General features: G+C 34.9%; 2 protein-coding genes across 3 annotated transcripts; both read right to left on the bottom strand.

Moving 5' to 3' along the window:
* Nucleotides 1–5217: 5217 nt before the first annotated feature.
* LOC143554620 (uncharacterized) lies at nucleotides 5218–6765 on the bottom strand. 2 transcript variants are annotated; one of them, XM_077044341.1, is made up of 7 exons: nucleotides 6565–6765; nucleotides 6381–6464; nucleotides 6009–6298; nucleotides 5820–5923; nucleotides 5647–5738; nucleotides 5519–5567; nucleotides 5218–5416 (listed from the first exon to the last, which is right to left on the bottom strand). In XM_077044341.1, exons 4-7 carry the CDS (start codon nucleotides 5919–5921, stop codon nucleotides 5339–5341), a joined length of 321 nt encoding a protein of 106 aa, XP_076900456.1. In that variant the 5' UTR covers nucleotides 5922–5923; nucleotides 6009–6298; nucleotides 6381–6464; nucleotides 6565–6765; the 3' UTR covers nucleotides 5218–5338. The 2 variants fall into 2 exon arrangements, with proteins under 2 accessions (XP_076900456.1, XP_076900457.1); XM_077044342.1 differs by having other exon boundaries at nucleotides 6381–6460.
* On the bottom strand, nucleotides 6002–6745 carry LOC143554624 (uncharacterized). Its single transcript, XM_077044343.1, has 4 exons — nucleotides 6617–6745; nucleotides 6381–6464; nucleotides 6152–6298; nucleotides 6002–6073 (listed from the first exon to the last, which is right to left on the bottom strand). Exons 1-4 carry the CDS (start codon nucleotides 6743–6745, stop codon nucleotides 6002–6004), a joined length of 432 nt encoding a protein of 143 aa, XP_076900458.1.
* Nucleotides 6766–12739: the final 5974 nt, after the last annotated feature.

Raw genomic sequence — 12739 nt, 5'->3', positions numbered from 1 at the left:
CAATTTGCAAGTATAAATTTACGTAATGGACATGGGTAGTTTTGACCCGTTTAAATTGTGTTTTGGTTATTAAAGTTGTACAAAGTGAAACATGCCACATCACCATTCTCACTCAATCTCTTTCCTACCATACTCTCTCTCTCTCTTACACTATCACAAATGCATGCACTTAGCCAAGAATTTTTCTACCTTCTCTCTCCTTCAACTCATCTTCCATGTCACAAGTACACCTTGTATTATGAAAATATGTGAATATTTTTTTTGCAATAGGGTCTTAATTGACCCATTATAGTGTATTTGGTCTAAATAACCTAAAAGGTGAATAAGGTCCTTTTTAACTAATTCTTAATATGCGTGAATAGTGTACGTAACTTGCATTATGATCCAATAATAATATATTTCTTTTATGATGTTTAGATGCATAAGAAAAAGAATCAAAAGCAATTTTTTTTTGGGGGTGGGGGGGGGGGGGGGTTAGATCAGAGGTGTTTACTACATTGCCACAAGATTTCATGATGGTTTGTTAATTACAAATTTCCATTTTTACCAGTTTACTGATAATGATACTAACATCTTATGATCAGTATAGGTTATGAGATGAAATGAGTATGATACCTACCATATAGCCTACACCGGGTCTGTTGTTTTTCTTGCTTGTTTTGTCGCATTTTGGTTTCATTTTGGGTTTATGCTATGATTCCCATATGCTGTATAGTACTAAAATATGGTGCTTTTATGCCCCATGTAAAGTTCATGTATTGGTTGGACATAGAATGGAAGTGCGAGTGTGACGATCCCAAAAGGGAGAATTTATGGATGGGAATGTTCAAGTAAATGAGTTAACGCAAGGATCTCATACCCTTAAGAGGTAATAAATGTAAAGTTCTACACCAATGAGGCTCATGTTCTAGGTCTCAGGTCATATTAAATTGAGAAATACCGTTGTCTACACCAAGCAAATAATTTTAGAACACATGTATGTGTAATGTAAGGACAAAGGGGTTTTGCAAAGGTGCCTTTGATATACAATCGAACGTCAACTCTCGTAGTGTTTGTATTAAAGGATTTGACAATGGAGTATGTTGTTTAATGCGCAGCACACTTTTACTTTTATAAATGAAAAATAAGAAAAAAAAGGGACTAAATTTGGACCTATTTTTGCATTACCAAGTCGTTTTCAAAGTTAGAGCGTTATAATGACGGAACCACAATCGCTAGAGTAATCGGCGATTCTAAACAAAAGTGAGAAGAGATCATGAATTAGGGCCGATTCTTGCCAATTCATTCAATTATGTTATGTGAAAAGTAATCATGTACAAAGGTAGGCGAAATATTCAACAATCTAATACCTGAGGAAAATTGTTATGAAATGCAATAAGAGAATCTTAAGACAGATAGAAAAACATTTGTTGTCACGCCAGAGTCTGGTCAAACAGATAACCCTCAGGTCTTCATTGTTACCAAGTAACTCTGTTTTGCAGAATAAATTCGATCCATACAGGTGAACTGATCACGCATTGTTATCTTGGTCCGTGGCACTCTCACGGAGATAATGTTTAAGCAAACTTCGAATGCCACAACAAATCACCCGGTTTTAATGATTTTTTTGAACGACTATATTTTTTATATCCACAAACCACCCTGAGATCGAACAAAAACCAATACAGTTTAACATTTACATAGAACTAACAAACCACCAACCCGTACTAGTGATTATGATAGTTACTTAGCTGACCCATGCTTCATCGTTTATCATCCCCACTGCTCTTGTATCCGAAAACTTTCTACCTTCAAATATCTTCATTTCTGCAGCTCCATGTGGTCTAAATTGTGACCATGAAACCGCCTGCACCTCCTTTGTTACACAAGCTTGGTTTGCTCCAAATTCTAACATTTGTCTCACCGAGCTCACATCTACCAGTATTGGAATATGGAGCCACGTATAAATCTGCCATTGATTTTACTAAAGTCCACCCGACCAACTTTTGAGCTCCAGTACCATTGATCCTCCATTCCTCCCTATTACTAAACACAAACATATTGGGTAGCTTTCATCAATTGAATTACCATAACTGCCGCTGTTCACCTTCAGTATTTGAAACTCTTTTCCACAAGTAGGCCAATTGCAAACTAGACCCAACATAACTTAAACAATCGGCCACCACGCCTTGTTATTTTTGCTAAGTTGAAAAGATCCACAAATTTATGACACAAGACTCAAGAGCCTACACTCAGCCCAGTTATCTGTCCAAAACTGGACCGAGATTCCTTCAAGCTCTGATGCACATTGATCTCCTATTTCAGCAACTCTTTTTCCACAGCTCCAATGTCCTTCCAACAGCCTGATATCTTTTTCTTTAATGGAATAGTCTTATACCACCAGTGTGAACACCGATTTTATCAACGTGGCACGCCTGGTAAAAGATAGCATCTTTGCCTTCCAACAAGATAACCGAGAATTGAACCTGTCAATGACCTGTTTCCAAAATTGTGTCTTCTTCATATTAACTCCGTTGGGCAGGCCCAAGAATGTGAGTGGGAAATCACCCAATTAACATTTCACAATACCCACCATCGGACCCGTTACAGTCTCATTAGCTCCAATGCCATAATTACAACTTTTATTAAAATTAGAAGTTTAGAACGTAGAAGCACCGGAGGACTCCTGATATTCTTGAGGTATTTTCCCAATCATTCCTTCAAAGTGTCAAACATTACATCGTCCATTCGTCCGCATTGCAAAGATAACATGCAATTTTATTATACTTTCAATAAATGACTTGCCATATGTACACATACGCATATATCAGTGGTCATATGATGTTCATTAATAATTTTAAAAACCACCCTCCTTACAACTCTAAAAGTTTAACGAGATAACTAATCAAACTGCTAACTGTAGTTTCAAAAATCAATAAATCTATTGGGATGGAGACCTGTCAAACAATCAGTTTTCTTTGAAGATAGTAGTAGTTTGCATCAAGTTTCTTATGCACACACATAACTAAATATTTCAAATAAAGCTCGTATAGTTATGAAGCTCGAGCTTGGTTTTTAAAGTTTTACCTTGGATCGTTATGCATTACTTTCACACTGCACAAGTTGGCTCGTTACTACACGAGCTCAAGCCGAGCTTAGGCTTCTTTAAAGCTTTTCTCAAAATATGCAAGTTTAATTAAAAACAGATATAGTTTAATTAAACTCTAGTAAGTCAAAACACGCCGAACCCGAGCCTAGTAGAGTTCGGGCTCGGCTCGTTTACATCCCAAATACCCAAAAATGAAACAATTTACAAAGAGGCTCAGAGCTGTAAAGAATCAGAACAAAGAGGATAAATCCGCCATGGCTGCAACTACCTCGGTTGTATCGACAACCGGGCAATCGCCCCGCCAAACTCCGGACAATCTCAATCTTTGCTGATTCACTCATACAACAAGACATTCATCATCACTGCCTCAAATTATTACTATTAACTTTTAAGGTTCTGGATGAAAGCAGTAACAGTGATCAAATCACAGGGACGCAAATGGCACTTTACTCTAAATATTATTATTATTATTATTATTATCATTATTATCCACCTGTTTCTATAATTTGATGGGAAGAAAGCAGACAGAACAATGCCAAAAACAAAGGCATCATGATTTATGATTATCGATACTTAAAGAAGCAAAGGGTTGTCGATTACGGGGACAAATCAAGAGTCATCGGCGGCTTAAGGCGGCAACCACCCTTCACAAACCTAAGCCCTCCGCCGCCTCTTTTCTTTTCTTTTCTTTCTTTGTTGTATGAGCTTTTATTATTATTGTTTGCCCCAAACTCTGGGTTTTGATCGAAACCTCTGTATTGTAGGTGTGTTTCTTTTTTTTTTTTCAGTAATTTACTCTTTTCACCTTTATAAAAGGGCATATTTTAATGCCCGGCAAGGGTGGTATAGTCATTTGGCTAATAATTATCAACTCGTTTTTAGACCGTGCGTGACGGCGGGACCGTTAAATCAATAAATCAAACGCATGTACATATGTTGAACCACGCATCTCAAAATCTATATCATATATCGATTTGTTGTTAGAAATAAAACAATCTTTATCAGGGGTGAAGGATATCAAGGGCCAGGGGTGGCCCCGCCCCCCCTGTTTTCTCGCGCATTAGTGTACATTTAGTTGTTTTTCGTATTGAAATTTTTATACGTAGTGTAATTTTACTTGTTTTCGGCCAAAGTTTGAGCCCCCCTCGTTTATGATTTTTATAATACATTTTAAGTCCCCCTCCAACATTCGTGTCCAAGCTTCGCCAATTATCTTTATTGCAACCTTTATATGAAATTGAGAACAAAATACTTAAGGTTCAAATTCTTATACTTGTTCATACAACATGAAAAAGGTTTTTAATCATCAAGTGTTAACCTAAATTAATAATAAATTATTAATAGATGGTCATGATAAGTATTAGAAAATTGGATAAACTGAAAAAGAAGCAATAGGGGAAGGTGAAAATGAGAATAACAAACAAAGAGTGTGTGTATCATATGGTGAAGGCTCGAACTTATTATAAGTTCATAGATATTGTAGAATTAAAGAGTGTGTGCCGTTCTAACTAAATATAGCTTAATAAAATAATATAATTCAATAACTAAAAAAATAAAAATACTTAATACAAAGTTACAATACATTATTTCTCTGATTTTCAGTTTTTTTTGTTTTTTACATATTGCTAGTCAATATTTATACTTAAAACTCACGAATATATAAAAGATTAAATCATAGAGAAGACACTTATTTCTTTTTAACTTTTATACTCAATCCATTTTAATTATGACATAATATATTTATAAAAGGTTAATGAAATAAATGGGTCAATATGTTAAGTGTTAACACGACACACCAAGTCGACCAAAACAACCCGCTTAATTAAATGTGTTTTGTGTGTTTAATGTGAAATTAACCTGTACCAAACTACACAAGTAACAATTTTAGTGTTAATTAAAGAAACAATATGAGAATTGATTTTAAAGTTGAATGTCAACATTACAACACCAGCATTTCATTATGCCCAATGAACCATCTATATTCATCCAAATTTTCTTTTCATCTATCCCTTTTACAAAAAGAAATGCAACAATCTTGAATATGCCACAAGAAATCAAGAATCCACAAAATGCATTTCAGTATACTCAAGATTACAAAAAAATCAAGAATCTAGCAGTTGAAAAGAACATGATAAAAACAGTAAGGCTAAACACATCCATAGTTGATACAACTACTTGTTCAATGGATTGCAATTGAACCCTCTACACAATATCACCAACTCAACATTCTACAACTATACAGTTTACCGGTTACATCGCGTCTCTGCCTCTTTGCCTTATCGTGGATTCATGAATAATATCCCCTTTGAAACCAACACCATAGGTTGTCTGTTCAATTAATTGAAGAAATATAAAGTTTTCAACGTTCATCGTTCATTTGAAAGCCAAAAAGTTAGTGAAAAGTTAAAAGAAAAATAAACAAGAACTCACAATTTCGAGAGGACTGACTCTGTGAAGAAGAAACATATTTACCATTTCCCTGCAAAAAAAACAAAAGATTGATGATTGTTTTTATACCCGAATAATAATGGAAATCCTTTTTATATCTATCTACTCACATGGAAGGATACGATCGTTTACTTAAAGTGGTCAAATAAGGTCCTCCTATGCGAAGTTCATGATCACACGACTCTCCACTTAAGTACGCATCCTGAAAACAGTAATTAGATATTTGTCAAAAAGCCGAACTTTATCATAAACTTATAACCCATACAGGAATTAAGAAGTCAACCACTCCGTATTTTAGTAACATTTGATGCAGATAATCGTTTCCTTGCTTGTGTTTGCTCCAAACTTTGATTGCAAAACAATGGATGAGATGCAACAGCAACATGCCTAATGTCTCATTGAAGTCACATAATGCAATTAGTGATTAACAGTCATAAAATTAAAACAGGTGCCAACGAATTTTGATTAATACCAGTTACTATTGCTTAATTCAAGTTTTCTTGATAACTGGACTTCTTCTATGGCAGTTGAAGAATCCTAAATTAAAAGTTTTAAGTTAACAACTGATTTAGCATATATTCCCATAATAAAGAATATACAAACTAAACATATAACCTGTGCTTTGTGAGAATTTAAATCTATAATAGCCAATGTTCTTCCACTAGAGATATTGAACTGCTTGAAATAATAATCCGGCCCGTCACGTTTTAGCGACATGGTCGTGTACCAGGGGACCTTCAGTGAGTTGAAATACTGTGTAGCCTGTCACATTAATAAAACATAAATAACATCACACTAGTCAAATTCCAACAACAATTACAATGAAACTGAAAGGAGGTCTTACGTTAAGTAATAGTGGATCATCTTCACCAAGGTCACTGATGTTAATCACAAATCCAACATTATATGCATACATCACCTTCTCTATCTTCAACACAACATAAGTTAAGATTCAAAATATTTATTAAACTGAAAGATACAAATCCCAAATCATAAATTAAATTTAAAACCCATATAAAATAAATGACCTGTTTAAGAAGACGGGTTTGGAGTTTGAGAGGGTCTAAGTCCACCACGAACAGAAATGAAGTGAATCTGATGAGGTTGAAGATGAATTCCAGTGGGTTCACTGATGTTGATAGCGCAGTAGAGAGCAAAGCAGAGAACGAGCTGGACGGTTACGGTACAGGCCCATGATTTTTGGTCCATTGTCACCTGTGAAAAGATGTTGAATTGGATTATTTAATTTCAGAATTTGTGATGGGATCTAATCATGGTATTTGAGATGTTTAAACAAAAACGTTTTTCCATGTGCATTCTGACAATTCATCAATAAAAAAGTGGGATTAAGATAAGATAAAATGAAATTTAATAACACTTACACCATCTGAGATGACGCTTTTCATCCTTATAGCGTTTCGTCCCTTTGAAAAGGGGCTGTTTCTCACACAGCGCCCAGGGGAGAAGGGTTTGTTTTGATTTGTAGGTTTTTATATGGTTTTTTTTATAAGTAAAATGTAATAAATAATAATAAGGTAATTACACCCTTTGGCACTAACCCAGTTAGTTTTGTTCATTAAATCTGATCATGTGCAAAGCACATAAGGGTAGTTTGGTAATTTTACATATTTGTTTTCCTAACGGTCTAGCCAACTATCACCACCAACCCTGACCAGACAACCACAAACGCTCGCCCCCCCCCCCCCCCCACCCCACACACAGACACCTGCTACCGCAGCCGCCAACGATGAACGCAAAATTTTCAGTAGATCTGTATTCGATTTCAGTTTCATCGCATAAACATTTTCCGATGAATCTAAACTCATTAACAATGATTTCATATCCAAACCTGATTTCAGTTCCGATATCTGATTCATCCCACAAATCAATCAATTATATTGGTGTTTAAAGCATTGATTCTCACTGAAATTATTAGTGTGTATCACTACATATATAATCTTAATCGGAACATGATTTTAGATTTTTATTGATGAAAGATTTGGGGCTTTTCAGTTAGATCTGAAACCGAATAAAAAACGGTGGAATTGACTGACGAAGAAGTTCACTCACGGGAAGGTATGAGTGTCGGAGCCAATGGCTGCGAGAACGGCGGGAGGGGTTGAGTTGGTGGTGGATCTTCATGACGTGGGGTCTGTGAATTTGATTTGGGGGGAAGGTGTGAGTGTTGGAGTTGTCACCGCCGCTACATCCTATCTTCAAGCTCAATGACAGTTGCAGGTGGAGTTACAGATCCAAAATGGTGGCATTGGTTACTTATATGCAGTGGTGGTGGAGGGTGATGTTGACAGCGGTGGATGTGGTTGACAGTGGTGGAGTGGGTGGAAGGTGAGGGCGATGATGGTGAAGGTGTGGTGGTGAATGATGGTGTTGATAGTTGTGGCAAGTGGGTGGTTGCAGGTATATGGTGGCCGAAGATGGGTTAGAGAGAGGGGATGGTGGTGGCCGGAGTTGGTGATGATAGTTGCAGTCTTTTAGAGAGGAAGAGAGTGCAGGTTAGAGAGAGAGAGAGAGTGCAAGTTAGAGAGAGAGAGGACAAAATGTATCTTTAAATATTTTTATTTTATCTCAAAGTTTAAGTTATACACACAAATTGTCCCTCAAAGAGTAAAAGACGAATTTACCCTCATGTGCTTTGCACATGATTGGTTTTAACGAGAAAAGTTAACTGGGTTAGGGTCAAAGGACATACCGTGATAGACTTTTTAAACGTAAAGGATGATTTATGTTATTAAGTTTTCCAAAGGACAACCATTAAAAAACGTGCAAATATAAAAGGACTAGTTTTGCCATTTTGTCTAAATAAAAAAGAAACATAGGAAAAGGAGAATGACGAATAATGGTGTATACCTCTAGGTTGAAGGGTGATGTTGAATGATGAGAGGAAAGCTGACGTGGCGTAGACATGACGAATGAGGAGAATAGAATGGTGTTAAGTGTGTATACCCCTCAGCCTTATTGGGTGTTGCTAAACGTACTTTACCTTTATATTAATTTTACTAAATGTACACCCCCTTGAAGTTATCAAATCCATTACCATTTTCCATTGCATTATTTACATACATATTAGTCTCTTCAACATTTTGTTTCACTCACTACTCTCAACTAAATATATCAAATTAAAAACTATTTTGCTATTATTAATCATTTTTATTATTATTGTTATCATTATAAATATTATAAATATTCTTTTTTTTTTAATTTTTAATAGCATCAATATTAGTACTAGTCTCACACACACATATTTATATATGGTTTCATAAATATAATAATGCATCGACAATGATAATAATAAATATTATTTTGATTAAGGAAAATAAACACAAAAGGAGAAAAAAAATAAAAATAAAACATGATAGATATAAAAAAATAAAAATAAAACTTTTAAAGAGAGACCATAAAATTTAAAAAAAAATGGTTAGAGGGTAGTAACATCTCAAATAAAATTGCTGAATGAATTCAAAGTTCAGGGGAGGGGGTATAACAAGTAAGGGAGGGAGAGTACGTTTAGCCTAATCCACTTATTTGATTACGACTTGAACTTATTTGATTTTTAGGGCTTGACTTATTTGATTTAAGGAAAGAACGTGACTTTAGATTGTTCATATTTCATATCGGGAGTTTTTAAGAAAGGAATACTGGTCTTGTGAGTGTTTATGGTTAAGATTTTAATGGTTTTAAGGTTACACCATGGATTAGAAATCGTTAATAGTTTTTTAAGAATGTTAACAAGAAGCAACCCGAACAACCCAATCGACAAATCAAACAATTGTTGACATTTTGTTTTAGCTGGTTTTACGGATTGGACTTACCGGATATATACAATAAAAGTTACATAAAATATATCAAATTATGTTTCAATTTTATACTTAAAAGTCCGACTTCTTGTATTTTATTGTTAACAAAAACAATTTCATGGAATTTAAAAAAAAACTTCAACCCCTCAACAGGTTCCTGGTACATAATGTTAGTCTTGCCATAATCCTTCTGTAAACTACTTTTCAAATTCAGACTTCTTATGTTAATAAACATTGGTAATACCTGCAAACCTTCTCAAACAATATGTTTGAAAAAAAAAATCAACCTTGCTGGCAAGACAAAAGAACCTCGTTTAATATTCGAGTACTTGATCATCACTTCGATAACATATTCTAACTCATGGGGCGTGTATCAATGGATGGAATTCGTTCACCCTAACAAGTTTCCACATGTATTTCTCTTTTACATGGCTAGAATTGTCAACATAACGTTTAGTTAAATTCAATTCTTGCGTAACTCAAATAAAACATGTGAAAGATTAAGGATGGTAATTTTCTTCCTACCAGTTGACAGTTGCCTCTAATGATAAATATCTTTCAAGTCACGATGATAATAACTTACTACTAGTGCATACAGGTTTCAAATTTAATTATTTCATCATAAACTTATTATTCTCAGTTTGTCACTCTTTTTAACCTATAATAGTTTTACGGCAAAAGTGAAACAAAAAATAAAATACAAGTACGCAATCCAAAAGCAAAGCATTAAGATTTAAGACATGAAATCCTTGTAAGGGTGGTAAAATGGGCATGCTATATCAGGTCAAAACAGGTCACATAAATACCTTTTTTTCTTGTTTTTTTTTCTTAAAGTTAATAAATAATTTTTGTTTTAAATACGAACAAAGAAGAAGTATATTGTTACAATCATACCCAAATTAGATGTTTTATGCATTGGTACACTTTAGGAACCTTGACCCATTTGATCGTTTGATACATTCAACGTGCTTACATTCTACCTAACCTTTTAATTGACTCTCCAAAACTAACCCATTTATCCACTATGACTAAGTTGGCACCGCTAACCCCTACACATGTGTGATAACACTGTTTTTTTTTTGGCAATTGGCACTAAACAAGCACAAGAAAGAGAAGCTTTTGAAAAACTAACTAGCAACCATTGTAAGATTTGCCCATAATCAATAGAACATAAAAAGGGAAAATTAACTAGCTGTCACAAACGGACTAGGTACGATCACACAAAATAGTAAGATACAAACCTTGCTTTTAGGCTGTGTGTAGTGGGCGACATGTAGGGGTGACAGGGGGCGATTTTTATGTGGAACACCAACCCCCCCCCCCCCCCGCGACAAACGGGGCGAGGGGAAGGAGGGGGGGGGGTGATGAGTTTTCGTCGCCCAAAATTATTATCATTTTATACATTTGACTGTTGGTAACGGTCATTAAATAAAAAAACAAAACAAAATTAAATAAAACAATTTATATATAATATACCTCTTCTCCTCCTCCAACCTCATCTCCATTTCATGACCATTAACCAATTCTTCAAAAAAACATACAAAATGGATTTTAGAAACAACCCGAACCGACCATTCCTACCTTTCGGTCAATACCATGGTTCGCAAAACCAACCGAGCGTAAACATGCAATGGTTCCTGAACACCGGAAACCAACCGAACCTAAACTATCTGTTTCCTTTTACCGACCCGAACTTAAACATGCATGCCAACTTCCTCAGACCCCAAAACCTCATGCCAGCGTTCAGGTCTAGCCAACCGGAGCCGGTGACAGTGCCGGAGACTCAAACAACACGAGCCTCCAGTTCAAGCCAAAAGCTGACCCGTAATCACAAAAAAAAAAAAAAAAAAACCGGGGGAGTCGATGACGCAGTATGATCCATGTAACAACTCGGGTTTTCAAAACGTATAATTTATATCCGTTACCCGACCCATGTTTGGAAAATTTTTATCAATTAGAATATTGCGTTTATCAAGTAATTATTATTTTATTATATATAAAATTAATTTTGAAAATCTACAATTTATCCTAAAATATACTTTAACCATATTTTGTTTCTAACCCTATAGTTCAGGGGTCAAATTGCGATATTTGTTAATTTATTATTATTTGAACCAGCTTAACCCGTTTACCCGTTTACTTCACCCAAACCCATATTCTTTAACCAAACTCGCATCCTAGACCCATGTCGTAACCCGTTAGTTTTCTTCATCCATAACCCTCGTTCTAAAGTTGGAATTGATCATAGAGAATCATTCTTGTTGCCTAAAAGATCGTTACCGGCATAATTAATTTGGAAATTGTGATCTCTATTATCAAATTAACTTATTTACAAACCCGTCTTGTACCGATTTCTTGAATTACAGTATACACATCAAAATAATGCAATTAAACGAGCATACACAATCCTTACAGGCCAGCGACCAGAAACCATATACTTAATTTCATTATCGAAGCCTGCAAATTACCTTTCTGGTTAGCGTTTATGGCGTTCGGGTGTAGTTCTCATTTGCCTTCAATTCGTAATGTTACGAGGTAATTAAGATATGTATGGTGGTCTTTTTCATCACTGATAATTAACCCTAATGTTAATTTAACCAGCATCAAACTGTTTAACCGATTTACAATTCTAGGGCTCATATACATTCTGGGTTTGTGTATCTATGTTTATTAATTTACCAGTTCAAGTTATCATCAACCAACCCCTTAGCCCAATGGGGGGGGGGGGGATGTGCTTGATTAGGGCTGTTGTGGCTGGGGGCGCAGGTTCGAGCCACCCCTAGCCTGCCTTTTTAGTTAATTTTCCTTTTTTTTTGTTAATTAACCCTTTAATCTTCATATTAATTAATCTAACATTTTAACCGATATTATAAATTTATATATTGTCTAAAACCGGCATTTTAACTAGTTACTTTTTCGAACATTTATTAACCCCCCCATATATATATATATATATATATATATATATATATATTAGATTGTTAAAATTTGTAACAACTCAGTTTTTTCAACTTATATTACCCGACCTGCTTTTATGTTCGGGTTATTTTATTGAAATCGCTTTTATCGAGAAGATTAACTAATATTATATAATAACGTAATTAATTATATAATATATAAATATAACTTTCTTACTTTGACAAAAACCACCAAAAAACAAACTTTAACCCCAATATGTTTCCATCCTCAAACTCCAAAGATTAGAGTGCAAATATTGTTATTTTTATCATATAACCCGTATCCAAATTGCAACCCAGTGACCCGTTCAACATCTTGGACCACAATTCTCGCAACAAACATGGAATTTGAATCATGCATTTGATTAACCTTACCATAACGACTCCACCGACTAAACTAATTAATAATTCGTGACATATTTGATACGTAT

Source organism: Bidens hawaiensis, unplaced genomic scaffold, assembly GCF_021521415.1.
Source record: "Bidens hawaiensis isolate Kalapana, Puna unplaced genomic scaffold, B.hawaiensis_p1.1 tig00017763_1, whole genome shotgun sequence".
In the NCBI taxonomy this organism is placed as follows: domain Eukaryota; kingdom Viridiplantae; phylum Streptophyta; class Magnoliopsida; order Asterales; family Asteraceae; genus Bidens; species Bidens hawaiensis.
The sequence above is the reverse complement of the archived record's forward strand: the minus strand, read 5'-3'. Positions and strand labels throughout refer to the sequence as shown.